This window comes from Phocoena sinus, chromosome 16 (genome assembly GCF_008692025.1).
Source record: "Phocoena sinus isolate mPhoSin1 chromosome 16, mPhoSin1.pri, whole genome shotgun sequence".
Classification (NCBI taxonomy): Eukaryota; Metazoa; Chordata; class Mammalia; order Artiodactyla; family Phocoenidae; genus Phocoena; species Phocoena sinus.
In genome coordinates, this window is record NC_045778.1 from 50848641 (window position 1) to 50874288 (window position 25648).

The following is a 25648-nucleotide window of genomic DNA, read 5'->3' on the forward strand; positions in this document are numbered from 1 at the left end:
AACACTCCCATTTACCACTGCAACAAAAAGAATAAAATATCTAGGAATAAACCTACCTAAGGAGACAAAAGACCTGTATGTAGAAAATTATAAGACACTGATGAAAGAAATTAAAGATGATACAAATAGATGGAGAGATATACCATGTTCTTGGATTGGAAGAATCAACATTGTGAAAATGACTCTACTACCCAAAGCAATCTACAGATTCAATGCAATCCCTATCAAACTACCACTGGCATTTTTCACAGAACTAGAACAAAAAATTTCACAATTTGTATGGAAACACAAAAGACCCCGAATAGCCAAAGCAATCTTGAGAATGAAAAGTGGAGCTGGAGGAATTGGGCTCCCTGACTTCAGAGTATACCACAAAACTACAGTAATCAAGACAGTATGGTACTGGCACAAAAACAGAAATATAGATCAATGAAACAGGATAGAAAGCCCAGAGATAAACCCATGCACATATGGTCACCTTATCCTTGATAAAGGAGGCAAGAATATACAGTGGAGAAAAGACAGCCTCTTCCATAAGCGGTGCTGGGAAAACTGGACAGGTACATTTAAAAGTATGAGATTAGAACACTCCCTAACACCATACACAAAAATAAGCTCAAAATGGATTAAAGATCTAAATGTAAGGCCAGAAACTATCAAACTCTTAGAGGAAAACATAGGCAGAACACTCTGTGACATAAATCACAGCAAGATCCTTTTTGACCCACCTCCTAGAAAAATGGAAATAAAAACAAAAATAAACAAATGGGACCTAATGAAACTTCAAAGCTTTTGCACAGCAAAGGAAACCATAAACAAGACCAAAAAACAACCCTCAGAATGGGAGAAAATATTTGCAAATGAAGCAACTGACAAAGGATTAATCTCCAAAATTTACAAGCAGCACATGCAGCTCAATAACAGAAAAACAAACAACCCAATCCAAAAATGGGCAGAAGACCTAAACAGACATTTCTCCAAAGAAGATATATAGATTGCCAACAAACACATGAAAGAATGCTCAACATCATTAATCATTAGAGAAATGCAAATCAAAACTACAATGAGATACCATCTCACACCGGTCAGAATGGCCATCATCAAAAAATCTACAAACGATAAATGCTGGAGAGGGTGTGGAGAAAAGGGAACACTCTTGCACTGCTGGTGGGAATGTAAATTGATACAGCCACTATGGAAAACAGTATGGAGGTTCCTTAAAAATCTACAAATAGAACTACCATACGACCCAGCAATCCCACTACTGGGCATATACCCTGAGAAAACCATAATTCAAAAAGAGTCGTGTACCAAAATGTTCATTGCAGCTCTATTTACAATAGCCAGGACATGGAAGCAACCTAAGTGTCCAACATCGGATGAATGGATAAAGAAGATGTGGCACATATATACAATGGAATATTACTCAGCCATAAAAAGAAACGAAATTGAGTTATTTGTAGTGAGGTGGATGGACCTAGAGTCTGTCATACATAGTGAAGTAAGTTGGAAAGAGAAAAACAAATACCGTATGCTAACACATATATATGGAATCTAAGGGAAAAAAAAAAAGGTCATGAAGAACCTAGGGGTAAGATGGGAATAAAGACACAGACCTACTAGAGAATGGACTTGAGGATATGGGGAGGGGGAAGGGTAAGCTGTGACAAAGTGAGAGAGTGGCATAGACATATATACACTACCAAACGTAAAACAGATAGCTAGTGGGAAGCAGCCGCATGGCACAGGGAGATCAGCTCGGTGCTTTGTGACCACCTAGAGGGATGGGAGGGAAGGAGATGCAAGAGGGAAGAGATATGGGAACATATGTATATGTATAACTGATTCACTTTGTTATAAAGCAGAAACTAACACACCATTGTAAAGCAATTATACTCCAATAAAGATGTTAAAAACAACACAAAACAAAACAAAACATAGTTCCTACCTGGCAGGAACTCATAATCCAATGAGACACATGACCTAAAGCAAAATGTGATATGCTGGACTTCCCTGGTGGTGCAGTGGTTAAGAATCCGCCTGCTGGGCTTCCCTGGTGGCGCCTGCTGGGCTTCCCTGGTGGTCCCCGATGCAGGGGACATGGGTTCGTGCCCCGGTCCGGGAAGATCCCACATGCCGCAGAGCGGCTAGGCCCATGAGCCATGGCCGCTGAGCCTGTGCGTCCGGAGCCTATGCTCCGCAACGGGAGAGGCCGCAACAGTGAGAGGCCAGCGTACCGCAAAAAAAAAAAAAAAAAAAAAAAAAAGAATCCGCCTGCCAATGCAGGGGACACGGGATTGATCTCAGGTCCAGGAAGCTCCCACATGCCTCAGAGCAACTAAGCCCACGTGCCACAACTACTGAAGCCCGTGTGCTTAGCGCCGTGCTCTGCAACAAGAGAAGCCACCGCAATGAGAAGCCTGCGCACCGCAACAAAGAGTAGCCCCCGCTCGCCAGAACTAGAGAAAGCCTTCACGCAGCAACGAAGACCCAACACAGCCGAAAAATTAATTTATTAATTAAAAAAATGTGATATGCTGATCCCATGTTAGCAGATACAGGACTTCATGGATCTCTAAAGTGCAAAGGTGGACCAAACAACAGAAAAAAGGAGTTGAAGCTCAGGATCGGTGAGTGAGCCAGCTGGGTGACTCAAATGAACTCACATCTCCAACACAGATGAGTCACATTTTCTGATGCTTAGGCAACTAACAAATCCCAGCAGGATCATTGCCTATCACCTTTTATAATTAATGGATGACAGGAGAAGAGGCAGAAGACTGAAGATGGGCAAATGCTCTGATTTTCAGAAAGGAAAAGGAGTGTGGCCTAAAAACCATAAACCAGTGGATTAGGCACTGACCTCCTGACAAAATTCTACAGTCAACTGTCAGGCTGTCAAACATCTGGATAAGAAGACAGTTATCACTGGGACCTACATGGATTTACCAAGAATAACTCCTCCCAAACGAATGGATTTATTTATGACCTAAGCAAGGCATGTGGCAAAAACTCTATAGCTGTATTTGTAGGTTTAAAATGGGCACCAAATGATAGGATCAAAGAAGGTGGGTGATGATGATGATGAAATAGTAACAGGTAAAGATCTTTGAAAAGGTAAATCAAGTCTCAACATTGAAAAGAACTCTCTAACAATTAGAACTGGCAAAAATGGAACTGGCTACCTTGGTATTTAATGAGTTCCCCATCCTTGAAGGAATTTAAGCTGAGGCTGGTAACTACTTGTTAGAGATATTGCAGAAGAGATATATACTTGACAGAGGTTGGATTAAATGACCATGGATTAAATGAAAGGTTCCTTTCATTCTGAAGGATTTTCCTATTAATTTTCCTACCTGGTTGCAATGCTAAACTTGTCTCAGTGGGTATTAAAGAAGATAATCTTACCCTCCAGCAACCCCAATCTGGCTTGGCAGTTGGCATTATTATCCCAGGCTGTTCTGCACTATGTCACTGACTGCAGTTACAATTATAACAGCCACAGAGATCAATCTTATAGAGAAAAAGTGCTTTTTCGTTAAAGGTGAAGGTAGAGAGAAAAAGAGGTTCTCAATTCTAACTGTATAAGATATGGAATTTAGAAACAGGCAATTTAACAAAAGTAAAATGTATGCTCCGGCAAATTCACTCCTATAAAATGTTTCCGGGTCTGGGAATTCCCCGGCAGTCCAGTGGGTAAGACTCCACACTTTCATTGCCAAGGGTGCAGGTTCCAACCCCGGTCAGGGACCTAAGATCCCACAAGCTGCGCAGTGAGGCCAAAAAAAAAGAGAGAAAGAAAGTGTTGCAGGGTCAAATAACTGGATCTAGGGCTGCAAAAATTATTACGAACATAATTAAATCATGATTTTTCTTGCCAAAAAAAGCACATCTTTGTTATATGATATAATCTTAAATAGGATTACCTCGTATTTGTACAATAGTTTTCACCTTTGCTAAATCATTTTGCATCACATAGAAAGATAAAGCACTACTGCATTTTTCAGGTGGGCAATTTTCCGGGAAATTAAATGAGCATAAGTGTTCATGACATTATATAACTTTCCACATGTCCCCTTTGCAGAATAATGAACTCTGAGGTTTCACATTAGTTATTCAATAAACGCTGGTTGAAGGAAAAAAGTGATCTCTCCAAGACAGCATGACTAGTAGGTGAAGAAACCTTAAAAAGTGTTTACTGAGTTTTATGATTAAGTTTAAAGCTTTTTCTCCTCATTTTGATAGGAGGTTTCGTTTTTAGAAGGTATATAATAAAATTGAACAGAATTTAGTTTTTTTTTTTTTTCTTCAGAATATATAAGGTACATTGAGGAAAACAGAAATAAGTAAACTGTTTTACTTACCTAAAATGATTTAACGTGTGTTCTGAGTATTTTTCTTCCTTGTATTTTAATCATCTAAGCAAATGCATAAATCACCTTAAGAACAGAAGTTCTTAATCTTGATGAAGTCCAATTTATCAATGTCTTTTCTTTAATGGTTACTGCTTTTTATGTTCTAAAAAATCTTTGCTTATCTCAAGGTTTTAAAGATATTTTCAAACTATATTTTCTCCTAGAAGTTTTCTAGTTTTAGCTTTTATACTGAGGTCTATGATCTATCTCAAATTAATTTTTGTGAATGTTGTGAGGTAAAGGTCACATTTAACCTTTTCTTCCATGTAGCTATGCAGCATGTGGAAGAGCACCATTTGTTGAAAAGATTTTCCTTTCCCATTTTAATTATGTCGGTGCTTTTGTCAAAAAAATCAACTGACCAATGATTAATGGGTAAAGAGAATGTGTATACATACTATGGAATACTATTTAGCATTAAAAAGGAAGGAAATCCTTTCACATGCTACAAGATAGATGAACCTTAAGGATGTTATGCTAAGTGAAATAAAGACATGTTTCACGAGTCCATCTATATTAGGTATCTAAGTAGTCAAATTCACACAAAGAGAAAGAACGGCTATGAACAGGATATGGTGAGGTTGGGAAGGGTAAGAGGAGGAGTTGTTTAATGGGTATAGATTCAGTTTTGCAAGATAAAAAAGTTCTGGAGACGTTTCACAACAATACAAATATATTTAACACTACTGAATTGTATACTTAAAAACAGTTAAGATGGGGACCTCCCTGGTGGTCCAGTGGTTAAGACTCTGAGCTTACACTGCAGGGGGCACGGATTCAATCCCTGCTCTGGGAAGTAAGATCCCACATGCTGCATGGCATGGCCAAAAAAAGGTTAAGATGATAAATATTATGTTATGTGGGGTTTTTTTTACCACAATAAAAAAGAAATCAATTGATCATATATGTGTGGGCTTATTTCTAGACTCTGTTCTGTACTAATGATTTCTTTGCCTATCTTTATGCCAATACTACAATGTCTTAAGTACTGTAGCTTTATAGTAAGCTTTCAAATTTGGCAGTTTTAGTCCTCCAACTTTTGTTTTTTTGTGCAAGAGTGTTATGGGTAATCTAGGTCTTTTGTAGATCCTTATGAATTTTGGAATTAGCTTACCAATTTCTAAAAGAAAAAAAAGCCTACTAGGATTTTGATTGTGATTACACTAAGTCTGTGAATCAAATGGGAGAGAATGGACATTTTAATAAAGTCAAGTGTCCTAATCTACAAACAAGGTCTTTAATATCTCTGGGCACTGTTTTGTAGTTTTTTGTGTAGAGGTCTTGTTTACCTTTGGTTAAATTCATTCCTAAATATTTTATGTTTTTGTTGCTATTGTAAAATAATTTTTTTAACTTAAGAAGTTTTTGTTTTGATATAATAATAAATTCCTACAGTTAGGAAGTTGCAAAAATAGTACAGGGCGGTCCTGTGTACTCTTCACTTAGTTTCCCTCAATGGTTACATTTTACATAATTATAATATAGTACAATATCGAAAGTATTATAAATTAGATTATAAATTGGTGTTGGTACAATGTACACAAACAAAATTGGTGTTGGTACAATGTGTGTGTATAGTTCTATGTCATTTTATCACATATACAGATTTGTGTAAACAGCAATAATATTCCTTTTAACTTAATTTTCCTACTGTTTGTTGCTGGGATACATCTGAAAAAGTTCAAACAATGGTAACTAGGAAAATGACTTTGATAGAATAGTTCTGTCAGAGGATTTTTTCTTCAAAAAGTTCTACTTCTACCACATTGTTGATTTTATTCATAAAATGACTATTCCAAAAAACATATTTACTCAATCACTAAGTTCCCAGGAGAATTTTGGAAATATGTGCTCAAAAGAGGAGAAAAAGAAAAAATGCAAAGTATGTGCCAGTCAAGTGTATTCCTTTTATTTTTGACTTCAGAAAATATAGATGAAATTAAATTCTAAGGCAGAAATATCATGTAGTTCATAAGCTCTTTAGGGCTGACCTTCCTCTAACAGGAATACTTCTGTTACTGTAAGAGCTCCTCCAATTTTTGATCTCCTGGTTAACAACGGGTCAGTCAGAAGCATTCTGAGATTGTAATCCTTACTTCTACTTAAAAAAAAAAGAGGGTGTCCTCACTTGCTTTTTAAACCAGATAAGTGAGCTGACACTTCTAGTATCTGAGTAAGGATGAAGCCAGGTTAAGACGATCTATCACTATATTTTATTCATAATGAAATTATGATTATGTTAAAAAAAAAAGAATCTTCATGTGTTTGAGATATTGACTTAAAATAATCTGGAGTGGAGGGAAGGGTCTTCCCTGGTGGCACAGTGGTTAAGAATCCGCCTGCCAACGCAGGGGACACGGGTTCCATCCCTGGTCCAGGAAGATCCCACGTGCCGCGGAGCAACTAAGCCTGTGTGCCACAACTACCGAGCCTGTGCTCTAGAGCCTGCAAGCAACAACTACTGAACCCATGTGCCACAACTACCGAAGCCCGTGCACCTAGAGCCCGTGCTCCACAACAAAAGAAGCCATTGCAATGAGAAGCTCGCACACCACAACGAAGAGTAGCCCCTGCTCACCGCAACTAGAGAAAGCTCAGGCGCACTAACAAAGACCCAATGCAGCCAAAAATTAATTAATTAGTTAATTAATTTAAATAAATAGAGTGGAGGGAGGATGAGTGAACAAGTGTAGGTAAAGATAAAAAAGACCAGCTGTGTACTGACTGTTTAAGTTTGGTACTGTTTCATTATACTTATTCTCTCTACTTTTGTAATCATGCTTGATAAAAACTTTAAAAGTACTTTATTCACAATTTCAAATTTTCAGATTCCAATCATTTTTGAAAATTTAGTATGTAACAGGAAAATCTGTAGAGCAACTCACCTGACATTTTCTGGTCTGAGTTTATCGAGAACCATCTCTATTAAATCGGGTCTAAATTCTTCCAGTAAATATTCAGCTGTGAGCACTTCTTCTAGGGGATAGTACTTTTTAAAAGGAAAAGAAAGAAATAAAATTTGCAAGGCTACAATAGAGTCTAACTTATTAAAGCAAACAGATCTCTAACATGTTAAATCCTCTATTTTACACCCCCCTCTTCCCTTCAATTAAATTTTACTCCACTGGAAAAATTTCTGAATCTTTTCTCTTTCCTACCACACTTTAAACAACTTAATATTGTGTGATGATTCTGCAGTTAACCCCTAAACACACTTACATTATAGAGAACAAAATCACATTTTTTCAGGGAAAAATGTGAGTAATACCTCTAGCTAAAACTGAGTACTTGTTAATAAAGAAAATTTGATGATTAAATGCTGACACCTGTAGGATTCTTAATATAAAGTACATACATTTTAATAAACAGAATTTCTACTCAAATTTCTATGAATGAAATCAGACAAGCATTTAGAGAGTTGTTGTGTAGGAAAAATGGCTTATATTTTCAGTTAGTAAAGAAAAATAATGTAGAAGATGCTTTTTAGTACAAGCAACTTACTGATAGACTGATTCATTCATTCAACAAGTATGTAATGAATACCTACTCTGTGCCAGGCACTGTTCTAGGTGCTGCTGTGGATACAATGGTAGATAAGACAGATGATGTCCCTGCTCTCTAAGGAGCTTATATTCTAATTGGGAGGGAGGCAGACAACAAACAAACAAATACTGTCATTATAGTGATAGGTGCTATGAAGAAAGTTTTAAAAGGGGCAGGGTCATGATTGGGAGGTCAGGGAAGGTCTCTCTGAGGGAGAAACATCTGAGAGGAGACCCAAATGATAAGAAGAATCTAGTCATGGAAAAACCAGAAGTGTTCCAGGCAGAGAAAACAGCAAACGTCAGGGCCCTGAGAGGGAGGAGTAAACTCAATGCTTGAAGATTAGGCCCATAGCCAGTGTAGCTGGAGAGGAATGGAAGTGGTGTGGAATTCAGTCAGAGAGAGGCTGGGACCAGACTGCCATGTAGGTCAAGGTAAAAACTTAGATCTGTTCCAACTCTGATGGGAAACTTACTTGACACAGAGGAGTGGAACAATCTGATTTGGGTTTTCCAAAGATCACTGAGGCTGGAAAAATAAACTATGGTGGGGCAGAAGAAGGCAAACAGGGAACCCAGGTAAGAGACTATGATGGTAGTCCAGGCAAGAAATGCTGGTAGCTCATATGAGGGTGGTAGCAATGAAAATGGAGAAAAGTGGATGATTTATAGCTTTCACGTAAGTAGCACCTGACACACTGTAGAATTGAAAAATATTTAAAGCCAACAAGCAAAATGTCTATGAAATGAAAATATTACAGATGATTTTTAGGATGATGAAAATTAAGATTTAAAGAATGTCTTCACATCAAATTTTACTTGGTTGCTACGAAGTCTAAAGTTTGAGACTATACCTTCAATTTTTATCATTTGTGTGGTAATGAAAGTAATATTATTTATACAAGATCACTGAAATACTCTACATGCCAATGTATAGAGTAAAATAACAATAAACTTACATGCAATATTCCTGCAATCTTAGAGGTATAACCCCGTGGCCTCTCTTTATCTTTAAACCTAAAAGCAACAGCATTCAAGTCCTAAAGGAAAAATTAAATCAATTAGACATAAGTCACCTAGTATTTAGAAATACTTTTTTTGGGGGGGGATTGGTTTGCACTATAGACTTTCTACTCCATATTTAACTATCACACTTCCTGAAAAAATGGCTATGCTTGATTTAGGAATGTACAGAACATGAATGAAAATAACAAACACAGAATATGATTCTGTTGAAACTATTAGTCAAAGAATTAGGAAAACTGTGGAGGAAGCTTGTGAGATCCAACAGTTGCATACATGATGATTTTGCTGACCCGTTCAGAGAACTGCAGCCTGATTAGAACTTATTGTCGTAAGTTTCACAAGCAGAGATTATACCTTTAAACTTTTATCTATGTAAAGAGGTTATCTCTTATCCTAAAATACATTTCAGAGTCTTGATAGTCCTTAATTATATAGTAGATATTTTTAAAAACTCTTAAAAGAAGGCTTTAAACATTTAAAAGACAAATACCTTCTGTTTTATGAAAAAAAAAAAAAAGGCCAGGCTTTTCCATACATAAGACAATAAAATCACTTTTAAGAACACAATCATATATATAACAATTCACTGTTTCTTTGAGAGTATGCTACAAATTTTTATCACGAGATCTGAGAATGACACAGCTCATGCAACTTCAGGCCGGCAGAGAATATAGTAAACCCTGATAGATAAAAGTTCAAGAAACTGCTGACTTCTTCTGAGGGATAGAAAAGCAGTCTGATTTCTTTCCTTTTCCTTATATTTAAATTAATTCACATATATTTGTTTCTTGAAAAGTTTCCTTAAGAAAAATTTTGGTGAAACAAAAGTACCTTGCACTCTTGGAAAACCCATTCTTGAGGTCCTTCTGCACGTAACTTCTGAATGTATTGAAACATGTGCAAAATTATATCTTCAACATGTACTGGAAAAAAGGGGCACACTTAAAAACCATTCAGTCCTCGAATCCTTCAAAGCAATGAGCTCACTCCTAAGGTAAAGTCAGGTAAGTAGAAGATGGTCCCTCTTAGAGATGGAGTGAGTTCTCACCTCCCTAAGACTGGTTTTAGGGTCCCACATACATGGCCCTCCAGGATTTGGTATATGTGACTAAAGGGGCTTTGGGGTAGTAAATGAGCAAATAAAAAGTCAAGTACACATTTTACAAGTGCAACATAATGATCAGTTGTTACGGAGGGAAAATCATCCATGAAATGAAGTTACACATGAAAAATACAATGAATAAAATGGTATGAATTAAAGTGTTTATAGCTTTACAGCAAAAAACAGATCCACAGCATAAGTTAATAAAAGTAAATCATAAGCAATCAATTTTCATTCAAAAACAAAAAGGTCAATACTTACATAATCCTTCCTCAGTCAAGTCCACATTAATGATAAAAAACATAAAACCTCGGGCTCCTTCCTTTTGCCCACCAACAAGAGTATTTACCCAGCCTGTAACATTCAAAGGAAATCAACATGATCACATGTGTGTCTTCTTTTAAGACAAGGAATTAAAAAAAAAAATTCATTCTGTATGCTCCCAATGGAACATACAGAATGGCTCTCTTGCAGAAAAGACTGGAAAAAAATTCAGTTCAGAAAAGCACTGAAAAGCAGTTCAGACACTGCAAAAGATTCAAGTGATTTTTTTAGTTTGGGAGCTTTCCTTGGGACGCCTCAAATCATTTCCCAAATCAAGAGTAGATGACTGTGCTTAAGTGTTATATAAAAAGAGTCTGAATGGAGAGGAACCCTGGAAATCTACTGAGTGATCCTAATACACCCTTTGGTTTGATGGATAAGAGCAGGCAAATAAATATTTCAGCACATTTCACAGAGATGGTAAAGAATACCTAATGTGAGCTTTTACTTTTTTTAACCTCTATCTTATTTAAAACATGCACTACAACACCTTTTGAAATATGTAAACTTCACAGCTCAATACTGAAGGATAAAACAAATTATGGAAAAACAAAAACCCCAAAGCAAAAAACAAAAGCGTACTAACAACCAACACCTCACTCTCATCAACCCTAAACGGTATCATCTGAAAATGTTCCTTCACATGAAAATATTTAGGAGAAATGAGAGTCAGAGTAAAAAAATATGGTGGAGGTGGGGTACTACCCTCAGAAGCTGGTGTCCAAGAGACTCACCCTTTGATTTAAGTTCTGATAACAGACTCCCAGGACCTTCATGTCCAATGAGATGACCAAGATAATGACCCGGATTTGATTTGTAGTATTTCTGAAGGTCAGGTATGGGAAATGTCACATAAAGATTCCTAATGTCCTTAATGGGTACTATTTTGTAAAGTTGCTGGGGAAAGAATAAAACAAACAAATCGCAAAAGGTTAGCTCTGCACAACTCCTGCTGAATAAAATACTTACAAACTATGAAGAATAGTGATTTTCAAAAAAAGAAAAAAAAAACCGATTTTCATGGAAAAATCCCAAATTCAGGAGAGAATCTACGGCCAGAGAAAACCATACTGACCACACAGAAATAAATGACCTGGGCTCTTTCTTAGTGGGATTTCATTACAGTTGGTATGCAGTCCATGTTTGGTCCCCTTGACTATGCAGCTCAATACTTTTGGATATTTGCCTTCTGGCACTGGATAACAGCTTCTACAGTCTGCCAAGGTTATAGCTAGCAAAACTACTTTTAACATGCAAGGATCAGAACATATTGTTATCTTTTTGGTGATACATGTCCCTAATAAATGTGAAATTGACTTGATTTGATTTTAATATAAACCAAATATTAAAAACTATATAAATAATAGAACCTCCAAAAATGGTCATGTACTTTTTGGTAAACCAGGCATATATTATGTCCATAAATTTAAAAAAGAAAAAAATACTAGAAATACATGCACTTACTTTAAGATGTTCTTCTTGAAAAGGATGTTCAGGAAATTCTGGCAATGGGACATTTTTGTTCTCCACTTCAGAAAATAACTTCACCACCAGATCAGTCAAGTCATCTAAAGATTCTACAAGAAAACAGACAATGGAAACAGAACTTAAACTAATCATAACACATGATGGGTAGTATTTAAAAAACTTAGGATTATATAAAAATATATAAAATCACTATGTTGTACACCTTAAGTTTTTTTTTTTAAATAAATTTATTTATTTTTGGCTGTGTTGGGTCTTCATTACTGCACACGGGCTTTCTCTACTTGAGGCGAGCAGGGGCTACTCTTCATTGCGGTGCATGGGCTTCTCATTGCAGTGGCTTCTCTTTGTTGAGGAGCATGGGCTCTAGGTGTTCAGGCTTCAGCAGTTGTGGCACACGGGCTCAGTAGTTGTGGCTTGCAGGCTCTAGAGCACAGGCTCAGTAGTTGTGGTGCCTGGGCTTAGCTGCTCCGCGGCATGTGGGATCTTCCCGGAACAGGGATCGAACCCGTGTCCCTGCATTGGCAGGCAGATTCTTAACCACTGTGCCACCAGGGAAGTCCCTGTATACCTTAAATTTATACAATGTTATATTTTAATTATATCTCAATAAAGCTAGGGGGGGGAAGAAAACACCTTACGATCGCCTGAAAAATCTCAGGACTATTAAAAGGAAAACCTAGGAATTTTTTAAAAACTCCATCTGATAAAGTTGAAGCATTCAATAAAATCCCACCAGTGCCTATATAACTTCTGAAGCTATGCAATATTGATACTGATTATACCTCACACATATCTGCCTCCTTATAGTTTAAAAAACTGTTTTACAAATATTATCTTGCAATAAATTTCAAACAAATATTGGAAACAATAATAGAATAATGAGTGGCATTTGGAAACTGACTATTTTATCTACAATTCCCAAAAGGCACATACGAAACCACTAGCTGACAGATTATAACATTAACTTTATAAATAGACACAGTCTAAACCCATTGCTAAAAGTCAAATATTAGAGTTTTTAAGTAATTGATTTTGTGGGGGAATAGTATAAAATGGTGAGAAGAATCCTGGGTGTTGAATTCTAACCCCAACTTCACCAACCAATTATGTCAAGAGACTATTTGGACAAACTGTTTAACCACTCCAGGTTCTATAAAACATGAAAGCTGGGTAGGATGATCACAAGTCTCTTCAAGGTCTAACACTATATAATTCTGTACCATACTGTGTCAAACTCATGCAAAGATTTGTAATTGTTGACAAGATTATATAGCCACTTATGTGAAGTTCTCCTATGTTATCATCTATCTATATTTTTAATGGACAGTTGTATTTGCAAAAGCATGAGATGTTCACTGCAACACCATTTATAACAACAATAAAAACTGGAAATGACCTAAACGTCTATCAATGTGTACATGTTACGAAAAGTCTGTATACTGGAATATTATGTAGCCATTAATGAGGGAGAGGTGTGTATGTGCTGATATGAAAATATCTCAAAGCTCTATTAAGTGAAAACCACAGATTTCAGTGCCATGTAGTATAATCTCATTTAATTTTTTAACAGACACACATAAATCCAAGTATATTAACAAAATTCTACTTTTGGAAGTATAACAAAAAATTATATAAAGTGACCATCTTTGAGGAGAGGGCACAGTGGTCATAAGGTGGGATAAAGAAGAACATGCTTTCCATTTTATATCTTTCTGTATGGGATAAATTTTTTTCTGTGCACACATATTACTATTATTCTAAAAAGAAAAAAGTGGAAAAGGTTATCTTTTTATAAATAAGATAACCACTCACCTTGATTCTGCCTCCTCAAAAATAGGTTATTTATAAATGGTATAAACATTCATTACTTGTTACTGTCAGGAAGCATTTGAATCGAATAAGAAATTTCCCTTGATATTCTAGGACCCATTTTGAACTTTTCCATGAACTCTCTAAAAAGCACTTAATCACTATATGAGAATTGCCTATAGATAATATGAAGTTCTCTTTTAGGCCTATGAATGTGGGCATGTGCACTTTATTTATAAAACATATGTATTTTTACTTTAATTTTTTTGACATGTATGAAGGACCCTAAAATGTCCAGAGCCAAATAAAAGGCCAACCCATGGCTGCTTGTTATACAAGTGAACTCGGGAATGAACCGGGTATATTTGGAGCAAGAGATGTCAGAGACAACTGACATAAAGACATAAAGAGACACACAGATGGGACACGTAACTGGAAACAAGATGGGCAGTCAACAATGATTTGTCAACCTGAAGTGCTGATGACAGCGAGGCCCTTTAGAGCAAGGTTCTACTAGGGTAGGCCTTTCCTTTTAGAAGCACAAATTCACCATGTAGCTTTTTAAAGGTAAGGGAGCTGTACAATAATGCACCATCTGTCTTCACTATGAGCTACCAGAGATCAGGGAACTGAGTCCCATTCATCTTTACATTACCAGGACTTGGCAATCCTAAGGTCTCTACTTGACAGTTACCTATTTGTCAAGTGTCCAGGTAATTGGTGCTGCCACAACTAGAGGGAGGACCCCGTGGGAGAAGAGAGAAAAACTTTTCTGTCCCTTTGTGACAGAGATCCTTCCACATGGTTACTCTTCCTCTCCCCTCCTCCTGGGAGAAGGAGAGGATTATCTATTAATCCTTTAAGAGATTCTGTTTCCTCCACACACCACTGTACTGTAAGGACACTTCTCCCAGACATGTCATCAAATCCACTGAGCTGAGCACAGGAGGTCAGTCACACTGGGAGAGGGAACTGGAACAAAGAAACTGTTTGTCTCTTTCAGATGCTTGTTCTGTCATTTCCACTAAACCAAGAACACTGAGGGCAGGGTTTTCGTATGTGTCATCTGTTGTCGTTATTACTTGCCTAATAAGTGCTTATTGAAATCATGTGTTTTATCTCAAGATGACATGGACAAAAACACAGCTTAGAAACCTACTCCCAGGACTAGGCTCTAAATACCAAGTGATATTTTTTTAACACTCTATAGATCTACCTACCTTTAGAAAGCACACAGGATTATAACATACACTTTTTATTAGCCTTACTCCTTGGACCCATTTTATATCCTTGTTCCTATTACCAAGTTAAAATATATATAGTTGTTTATTTTCTACCCACAAAAGTAACATTTGTCAATAGCAGAATACTTTGAAAAACAAAAACAAAAAAAAAAAACTAAAAACAAAAGAAGAAAACAAAAGTCGCCCATAAGCTCATGATTATGGAATGCTGAAAGCAGCTACCATTTATAGAGCATTTCCTGTGTTGCCAGGCACTATGCACTTTTTCTGCATTATCTCTATTAAACCTCATAAAAGGTATGAGGTACCACCTCCATTTTACAAATGCAAAAACCGAAGTGCAGAGTACTGAAGTAACTTTGTTAGCTCATAGCCACTATATACTGAGTAGGTGGTGTATTAGGAATTCAAACCCAAGCTCTCAGACTCTAGAGCATGAGTTCTTAACTACTGTACCACATTATTAAATTTCTGGTATGTTTTTCTACTTTGTCTTATGTCTCCCATTTATGTCTATTAGAATTTTTTAGAAATCCCCAAATGGGATCAGATAGCACACAGAGCTTTTATAGAGTGCTTTTGTTTTCTATTTAATACAATAAGAATATTTTCCCAAGTTATGAAAACACTGTCATGAAACTATTTATTCATTCAATATTTACTTACCGAGTACTTATGATGTGTCAAGCGCTAAACCAGACAAAGCAGTGAACAAAACTGTTTCTATTCTTAAGTAACTTACATTCTGGGACAGCAGACAACAATAAAGAATATTTAATATTTCAGGTGGTGATAAATGTTTTAAAGAAAAATAAAGCAGGTGAGAGGAGAGGAAGTGGGAGAAGGAATGCTATTTTCTATAAGATGCTCTATTATATACCTATAACATCACTATTTAACCAATCTTCTGTTAACGAACATTTAGCTTGCATCTAACTTTTCACTAATAAATACTATACAGAAACATCCTTGTACACCACCTGGAACAACTCTGATTATTTCCTTAGATTGCACTTCTAGAAGTAAAAATGTACTTTTTAGGGTGATGCATCTTAAACTGTCCTCCAGAAAGTGTGGAGGAATTGCATAAATTGTATACACCACAAATACAAAAGAGCACCTCTCCTCATAATGGGTATTAGTTAAAACAAAGCCCAAACCAAAATTATGGTAATTTAATAGGGGAAACAATATCAAACTTTGTTGCTTTCTAATAGTTTTCCTAGTTTATAATCATCTGTCTTTTAATTTTTTTGAATTTTATAAGGTCAAATCTCTCAATCTTGTCCTTTATACTTCCTTCCCTTGCTATTAATTTATATTTTCTTCAGGTCTCCATTTAAAATCACCTAAGCTTCTTTTTAGAACACAGTGAGTTAAAAACAAAATTCCCCTCCACATATTCTCCAACAAGATCATTTTCAAAAGCCTCTGAACAGATAAAAGGAAGTGTCTTATATCCTTCTTCCAATACTTTGAAAAAGCCAAAGTGGAAAACTAAGATTATCCAACACCATGAAAAAATTTTAAGGATTCTTACCTCGACCTAAAACACAAATAGCCATTAAGTTGGATGAATAATAAGTAGAATGGAATTTCAGTAGCTCTTGTCTTACATCAATGCCTTCTTGGTTTGGTCTAGTCTCTAGAGTATATTTGTTACCTGAAAGGAAGGAAAAACATTTCTAAGAAAAAGCAAAATATGCGAATTTTAAAGCCTTGCAATTATTACTGACATTGCTGTAAGGTAAACTTAAAAAATAGAGTCCAAACAAACACATATAATGATTAGTCAAATATGTTTGACCATAACCTGGATAAACAGGATAGTATAGTACAAACTAGTAACATTTTAATCTATAGAGAGTTTTCCCTCAAGAGCTTAAAGTGCCTTATAAAAATTATACTTCTTAAAATTCCTAAGAGATAGTAGGTATTATGAGCACTTATAAGACAAAATGAGATCCACATGGCCTCCATTCACACTTACTTTAACTTCCAGTTCCCTAGGTGCTCCACAATTAATTGAACATAGTCACTGAGGGATCTTTTTGGAACTTGCCAAGTTACTTGTGGAAAGAAATGTACTATTCTTGGCTGAAGCATTAAATTTGTGATGTGAATTCTCATTAATTTGATCTACACTGGTAAAAATAGGATGCAATGCTATTTTTGTAAGTCTCAAGCAATGTACATAGCGTACCACTATGAGATCTTATGAAATTTAATAACTAATTCAATTAGGATAAAATATGCATGTCAAAAGCAAATAGTCAAACTCTCTAAGTAGTACATTTCTAATAAAGATCTTGCCATTTAAAGGCTGGGAGGTGGAATTTCAATGATTGGTATCTCTCTAAAAATGGCATCTTGACTAGAAATACCCTAAGATCTAGTATAATAACTTTTATTATTGTTCCTGCTTATACTATTAAATGGGCTACTCTTTTTCACCTGCATAGATGAAACTATAGCAGAACATATTCTTGATGTGTTTTTTCCCCTTGGGTTATTGTAATGGCTGATGAACTGGCATTGGGAGAGTCCCCTTCACTAAACTGGGTATCTAGAGAGAGCCACCAGATGGCATTCTCAGACCCAGTCTTTAGCCACGTAGAGCTAAAGATTCTGAGCCAAGATTCATGCCCCAGAATGCTTCAATCAACAGATCTAGTGGAGTGTGCAAGAAAGAGCCCAGCAAGTACTCATTAACCTTTCTCTAGTCAGAAAGCAACCAAATGTACTCATATTCACTAGCATAGCCTGCTAATCAAGTCTCCAGGTTCTTTATCAGTCCTCTCAGTTTCACTAAAGATCCAGTTCAACTCCAGATCTGCTCTGCTATAGGGGTCCTAAAATACCCCCTCATTCTACCTGAGGAATCCAGGTGATCTAAAAAGTATTGAGGGGCCTAACTCCTCAGAAAAAAAAAGGAAAAGAAAAAAGAAAGCTTTTTGCTGGGTAATGGTTTGAAGTTCTCTCATATTAAGGTAAAGCTTGAGTATTGATGGTACCTCCCTTGTCTACTAAATGAAGGTTATAAAAAGCCTCAGTTGCAGAGAGACTAGTCCTTAGAGCTTCCTTACTCATTTATACTGCCAAGCTCAGAGTCCTACAACATGTGCATCAATATCCACACACTGGGACACCCGAGTTTGGAGAAATTATGTTTTATTTCAACAGACTATAAATGTGATAGTGTTAGAAATCAGATTTTCAGTCTAAGTGTGATATGCCTATTCACAATCTGGTCAGTATTCTGGTTAAAAAAAAATCTCAAATCAAAGTATACAAAAACCAAGATCATGGCCTCCATCTAGAACTTAAAATTCTTTCAGTTTGACTAGTTCTAGCTCATTCTGCTTTGATTTTAATGTACCTGAATATCTTACCATTCTAATCCTTACCCTTTATCTTTAGGTTCATTTTAAAACACAGAGATAAAGCAAGAACATACCCCAAATACACTAAGACATATACCACTGGCAAAATACTGACAATGCTAGAGTGAAAAGATCCAGAGGACCACAACAGAATAGTATAACACACAAAAAAATGAAGAATTCACTGTTCATATGCAACAGCATGGAGGAATTTCACAACTTTTAAGGTTGAACAAGAGAAGCCAGACAGACACAGAAGAGTACGCACTGCATCATTTCATTTATATAAAGCATAAAAACAGGCTAAACTAAGATCTGAGTCATGAAAAGTCAGAACAGAGGTTATCCTTTGGTGGGTAGATAGTGACTACAAAGGGGCAGAAAGAGGTGCTGGTGATCTGTTTCTTGACTGGGTGCTGGGTCCATGGTGTACTGAGGTTTTGAAAATTCAGTGAGTTGTGCATAAATAATAGCAGTATATTCACTCAGCTGATTCTTCAAATAGCAGCAAAGTAAAAACAACAACAATTTATCAGAGCCACACACACTTTTCAGTTATTATATTTCAACAAAAAGTTAAAAGAAAAACGAGCCAAAGGAGCCACTCTGTCAACAGCAACCTGACCTACCTAAGGTACAAAAATCTAGTGATTCTGTATCTCTGGCCAAACTTCTAAACAGAGGCCCAATCATTTTGTTCTGAAAAGTGGCTTTTAGCCACAAATAGATACCATTCTGTGAATCTACATATTCATTTATTTGCTACCTAGATGCTTTTAGGCTTTCTAATATATGATGACACAAGGAAACTGTGGTCTGTTTGGGAACACAGCCCAGAATGGCAGTCTTGTATCCTTAGATGCTCCTGAATCAGAAAGAGGAAAAAGTTCTCCAGTATTACTCTCTTGGGGTCAGGATAGTCAGCTCTTAATACAATGACAGAAAAAACATGAATATTTGGTAAAAATGGGCCAAAGAGTCAGGCTTGTTATTAAGTTTATTAGCCCTTTCATAACATTTTTTTAAAGTTTTTTAAAAACAAGAAGCTTAGCTATAGTGGAAATTCTCAAGAAAGTTAGTTGAGGAAATAGAAGGAAAAGCAGGACATAATGCACAGAATTCCATAATTAGTCCTTAAATTACTGAGTAGACTCTGTTACTATCAGTGCCATCAACCCCAGGTAGGGAGGTGCAGAGGAATAAGCACTGGCTTTGGTGTTGGCAGAGCTATCATCAAATCCAGGGTCAAATGTCTTCTGGCTGCATGACCTTGAACAAGTCACCCTACTTCTCTTAAGCTCAATCTGCTGTCCTGACATTGGTAGACTTATATAACACCAAATTAAAAAAAGAAAAAAGATGTACAAAAGCATAAGGCTAATATTTAACAACCAATAAACAGAATAGAAAATCTGATGACACCAAGTGTTGTGGTGATGGTGAAATGAGAACTCAGACGCTGAATGAGGGAGTGCAAACTGGATCAACCACTATAGGAAACAACTTGGCAATATCTGTTTAATCTAAAAGATGTACATATTCTAATATACAGTAAGTCCACTCCCAGAATTCCACTCCTAGAACCCTAGAGAACTGTGTACAAGGAAACATGTATAAGAATGCTTATAGCAGCAATGTTTTGTCAACAGGAAAATGGATAAAGAATAGTACATGCATTCAATAAATTTTTCAGAGAGCAGCAAAAAATAAAAAACTTATCAGAGGGGGCTTCCCTGGTGGCGCAGCGGTTAAGAATCCGCCTGCTAATGCAGGGGACACGGGTTTGAGCCCTGGTCAAGGAAGATCCCGCATGCCAAGGAGCAACTAAGCCCGTGTGCCACGACTACTGAGCCTGCACTCTAGAGTCTGCATGCCACAACTACTGAGTTCACGTGCCACAACTACTGAAGCCCACATGCCTGGAGCCTGTGCTCCGCAACAAGAGAAAACACCACAATGAGAAGCCCACACACCACAGCGAAGAGTAGCCTCCACTCGATGCAACTAAAGAAAGCCTGCATGCAGCAACCAAGACCCAACGCAGCCATAAATTAATTAATTAATATATTTAAAAAACTTATCAGAGGCACACTCTCTAATATGGATAATCCTTACAAATATACCACTGAATGAAAAAACACAAGTGGTAGATAAATAATAATAAAATACCATTTTTATAAAACTAAAAAAACTATACAACATATTGCTTAGAAATAAATGCATGACTTAGCAATGTTTTATAAAAAAAAAGCATGGAAGTGACAATCACCAAACTTAAGATAGTGGTTATCTTCCGGGAGCAGGGAGAAAAATGCAATTGGAGAAGTGTACAACAGATGCTCAAACTGTATGCTCAAAGTGTACAACAGATGCTCAAACTGTATTAGTCATGTTCTGTTTCTTTAAGTGGTGTGTAAAGAATGATCTGGCAAATGCTTTTATACTGATCTCTTTTATGACAAATAATAAATCTGTAAAAATTTTACAGAATTTAATATAATACTTGATTTACAGCAGAAAATAGGCAATAAACAGTATCTACTTCTGTTACGATTTGAATTGTAGGAGGAATTCCTGGCTTCTGAGTACAGCACAGAAACCGTTCCACCGAAGTAGGGAAGAAAGCTCAGTAAATGGTCCAGATGACTTTCCTCTACCTAAGAGTCCATATGTGGAGAACAATGTGAATATGGCTGGAATAACAAATACCAGTTCAGTCTCTAGACATATACTGTCCTAATTTAACACTAATTCAGGTGGGTCATTTATATCAAATTAAAATGCTGCTACAAAAATCTTGAATCCTACCTTTCTGGCTCTCTCACTGTAAGAGTGAGCTCCAGCAGAGGCTTGAGGATGTCAGGGTTGCTGACCCACTGGGACCTTCCGCTCTGGGCCTGCCAGGAGAGAGCACTGGCTTGGCAGTTGGGAGATTCAGGGTTTCCCATCCTGACTCCATCATCGACTAACTAAGCAACCTTGGAAAAGTCTACAAATATCTCCAAGGGGTCATTTATTTTATCTGTGAAATGGGGGTAATATTGGTACATGCCCAACTGTTAAAAGCAAGGGTCAATCCCTGACCCCTTCGTTTACTAGCTGTCGAGACAAGTTTCTTAACTTCTCTAAGCCCCAGTTTCCTTATTGGTAAATAAGAATAATAAGAGAACCAACCTCACAGGATTGCCATGAGGATTAAATGAATAATCTGTTTTAAGGCTCAGCATAGCATCTGTCAGACAATAATTACTTAATAGGAACTTGGGTTGCTGTGAAGTTTACTGAAAGTGATAACAGATATGAAGACAGTTTTGTAAATTGTAAGCTCAGTAAATTTTATTTTATATTTTCATTATAAGAACAAAAAATTCTATTTTAAAAAAAGCTTATAAACTCAGTACTAATGTATATGAGTGCTAATTTTCAAGTAAATAGAATGTATTTTCCTGGAAAGTTCTAAAGCCAGCCAAATATTTCTTGTACTCTGTGGGAAGGACTGAGTTTGAAGTTTTAGAAATGTGTTTTAGAAATCAAAGCTGGCTCCAACTGTATGTCTCATAAGGTTCTCAGGGAAAAGTCATTTGATAGTTATAACCATGAAACTCTTAATTGTTCTCTGAAAACCCGAGATTCTGAAGGTTAGGTTAATATATCTACAGTTATTATAACTTTTCTTTTTAAGCTCTTTCTTCTTGCTATAGCAATCTTCTAAAAATCCTGGAAGAGACCAAAGCCTTTGGAGATTCATAAATTTTCCTAAAAAATTAAAAAGGACAATTCTGCAGCTGGGTAAGTACATGTAAGTACAAGATGGAAGTTACAAAAGAAAAGGGGACTTGAAGTGAAAGCCTCTTAAATGCCATAATAAAGCACCTGTACACTTGTAGTTTTCAGTAAATTTCTCGTTTTCCATAGACACATTTCCTAGCAAGGAAAAAAAAAAAAAAAAAAAGATACTAACAAAAGCCAGGGGAAATTTTGGAGAGTAATAAATGACTAAGCAGGCTGAAATGTATCAAATATTTTTATATCTATGAGTTTATCATGATACTAAAAAAAACAAATTAGTCATCATTCAAGGATGCTAGGGAACCAACTCAATATTTTGAAAACTGGTAAATAAAGGGAATGAATCAAACATTTGTCTTGCCTTTCCTATAATAATTGTACCACTGGGTAGGCAAACGTAGAAAAAGAGATTTTCTTTTTATAGTAGCCAAATCAATAGGAGAAAAAACAATAGAATTAGAATTAGAGAGATGACGCATCAAGGATGGTTGCAACATCATAAACAGAAAACTAGACATCATATGCCCCTGATGAAAGAACACATCACCACCTATGAAGCCCTCCCCGCAAAAAGACAAACATGAATCTGATCAAGCCTCTATATTCAACTGCCAATTTGTGGAAATACAGAAGACAGAGGAATATGTTAAACTACACTGTTGGGAATGCAATCAGCAAAAGCTAGGCTGTGAAAAGTTCTACACAATAAATATCCTGATTCTTCAATAAATAAATTCCAGGGAGTCAAAGGGAGGGAGCAGAGGAGAGAGATGAAGAATGAACCTGTAGACTAAAAATTTAAAAGACACATTAATCACTAACGTTTGACACTTATGTGGATCTTTATTCAAATAAACCTTTAAAATTATGACTTTTATGAGACAACTAGAAATTTGAACACTACCTGCATAGTTGATGATATTAATGATAATGGTACTTTTACCATGTTTTTTAAAAGTCATTATCTTTAGAGACATATATTGAAATATATGTGAGTGAAATGATATGATGTCTGGGATCTTTTCAAAATAATACGAGGGCATGACTGGGAATGCAGATCAGACAGGACTGGCCAGGGGCAAAGTGATGTATACACAGGGTTCGTTATAGAATTTTGCCTACTTTCGTACATCTTAAATTCTTCAGTTAAGAAGAGGAAGGCATGGAGGGAGGAAAGGGAGAAAAAAGTAAATGATTAACTTTTATTGGGGTCTAATTTTTTGTGTCATTATCATCATCCCAGGGTCAAGAGATGTTCAACTACCTTCTGGTTCATATTTCACAATGTTTTTTTTGGTCCTAATCCATTTTCCTACTCCTTCCTACAAAAGCTTCCTTTATTATGGCGAATAACAGCCAAGGGCTCACTCCTTGGTCTTTGCTTCTTGTCATGGTTTTGAGGGTCAACCTAACATTACCACAAAGAACATAGGCTTAAGAGTTCAGACTGATTTGATATTGAATTCCATAACCTACACAGACACTTCTGCTACCACCCTCCCTCTCTCCCTCCTCCCTGTATTCCCCACAAGGCTATGAAACTTTGGTCTAATTATTCTGTCAGTATTAGTTTTGGCATCTGTCAAATGGGATGATGAAAATTTCAGTATCATGGTTAAAGTTAAGTGAAATCATATTAGGTAAAACACCTACCCAGTGTGTGGCACTTAATACTCATACAATAAATATTGTTCCTTTTCTTCTTGAGTGGCTCTTCCTCTACTTAAGAAAATCCTACCCAACCTTCAGGAAAATTCAATTTGCATCTCCTCTGAGATCCTGGAGAATTTAATTCTAGGCAAACCTAAAGCAGGTAGAACAGCAGTTAAAAGCACCAGACCTGGCTCCAGCATTCAAAAAGCTGAATGACCCTAAGCAATTTAATTACCTTCTCTGAAGTCTTAGTTCACTCATCTATAAGACAGAAATAATAAGAGCACGTACCTACTGGGGATATTGTGAGAACTGAGTTAAATAATCCAGGAAAAGTGCTTAGTACAGCACTCAGTAAAAATTAGCAAGGAGGAAAAAAGACAGAAGAGATTATGATCCTGGAAAATCAAATCTGAGATTATACTCCAGTGAAATCCTGGGTTTGACTCGCCTCTCCGACTAAACCAGAAACATCTTCAGTGCAAAGACATTGATTATATTTCTTTGCATTTTCTAATGCACTTTACATGTAGAGGACCTTTAAAAAATTACTTGTCAACTGAGAGAGAAAGAGAGATAATCTGAGCACACTTATGACACCCTACTCAGATTCTTATGATCCTGTGGTACGTGCTACAAAACATAACTGTCACATGACAAGTAAGAAAGAAAAACATCACCCATATCTAAATACAGCTTCACCCTCTATTTCCAGGCACTCTCCCACTTTGCCTTTCATTCTATCAAGGAGTGCCTGTTTTGTTTCCCTCACCCACATCCTGACTTCCTTCTTTTATTCCCTTCTCAGCTGACTAAACCCAGTTGCTCCCACAGTGTCTGTGGGGTTATGATTAGAGAAACAGATCACTAATGAATAACCAGAACTAAGTTTTCCCTTTCCTGTTCCAAACTACTTTTAAAAATTCAAGTGCTTCTGCTTTTATTCCATGGAGATGCAGAGAAAAAAAAATTTTAAAGGCAACAGGGCAGAGAAAAGACTTATAATTTATCAGGAACTATGGAACTAAAACTAAAGGCATATGTGAGTGATAAATGAAGGGGCAAAGGGAATGTGGTCACCAACCACTGGTTCAGCCTAAAAACAGAACAGGAGAACATTTCTCTAATAACACTGCCCAACAGTCAGTTCATCAAACCCACTGACTCCTCAAGCAGCCCTGGCTGCCCCTCACGACTTCATGGCAAAGACCTTTTCAAAGTTTTGCTGTCTTTCACAGCTACTGATCCTCTATTATATTGTTATTACGGAGGCTACTATCATTTACTGAGCACCTTTATGGCCAGACTTTTGGCTAACCACTTCACACGCACAACCTCTTTTAATCCTCACACCAACCTGACATGGGAGGAAACTGAGGCTTACAAAAGCCAAGAAACTGGCCCAGAGTCTCTCTCAGCCATTCAGTGGTACAGCAAAGATGCAACCTCAGCACAGCCCACCTTCAGAGGACAAAACTTTACATCACGTAGGAATATGCTAGTGGGAGGTGGGATTCCTGGCTGAAGTCTGAGGCTAGGAGGATCACACATGGAGTCAATGAAGACGTGTGTGTGGAGACAGATTTAGCACATAATATCTACAAAAATGACTTTCAAACAAAGTAAATGACTCAAAACAGCCTTTGCCTATTTCTCTAGTGAGCTGTTTTATCTTTTACTTTTTTACTTATAGAAGTTCTTATCTGCTATATGCTTTGCAAATATCTTCACTGGGTATGTGCTTGTCTTTTGTTTTTGTGTTTCTATTGAACAGAAATGTTAAGTTTTAATGAAGTCAAATTTATCTTTAAATCTATGACTTATCTTTACCTCTAAAAATATGGTTTGTGCTATGTGTGCTTGAGAACGCTTT

At 36.6% G+C, this 25648-nt stretch overlaps 1 protein-coding gene across 5 annotated transcripts in view; it reads right to left on the reverse strand.

The window, feature by feature from the left end:
• Window positions 1-25648, reverse strand: part of IDE (insulin degrading enzyme) — a 123919-nt gene that overhangs the window by 41596 nt on the left and 56675 nt on the right. For all 5 annotated transcript variants that reach the window (XM_032608287.1, XM_032608290.1, XM_032608289.1 and 2 more), the window contains 7 exons: window positions 16491-16613; window positions 11874-11986; window positions 11144-11306; window positions 10347-10439; window positions 9815-9906; window positions 8917-8997; window positions 7301-7404 (listed from right to left, as the gene is read on the reverse strand). In XM_032608287.1, the coding sequence (XP_032464178.1) occupies window positions 7301-7404; window positions 8917-8997; window positions 9815-9906; window positions 10347-10439; window positions 11144-11306; window positions 11874-11986; window positions 16491-16613 (769 nt within the window). The remainder of the gene's footprint in view (window positions 1-7300; window positions 7405-8916; window positions 8998-9814; window positions 9907-10346; window positions 10440-11143; window positions 11307-11873; window positions 11987-16490; window positions 16614-25648) is intronic.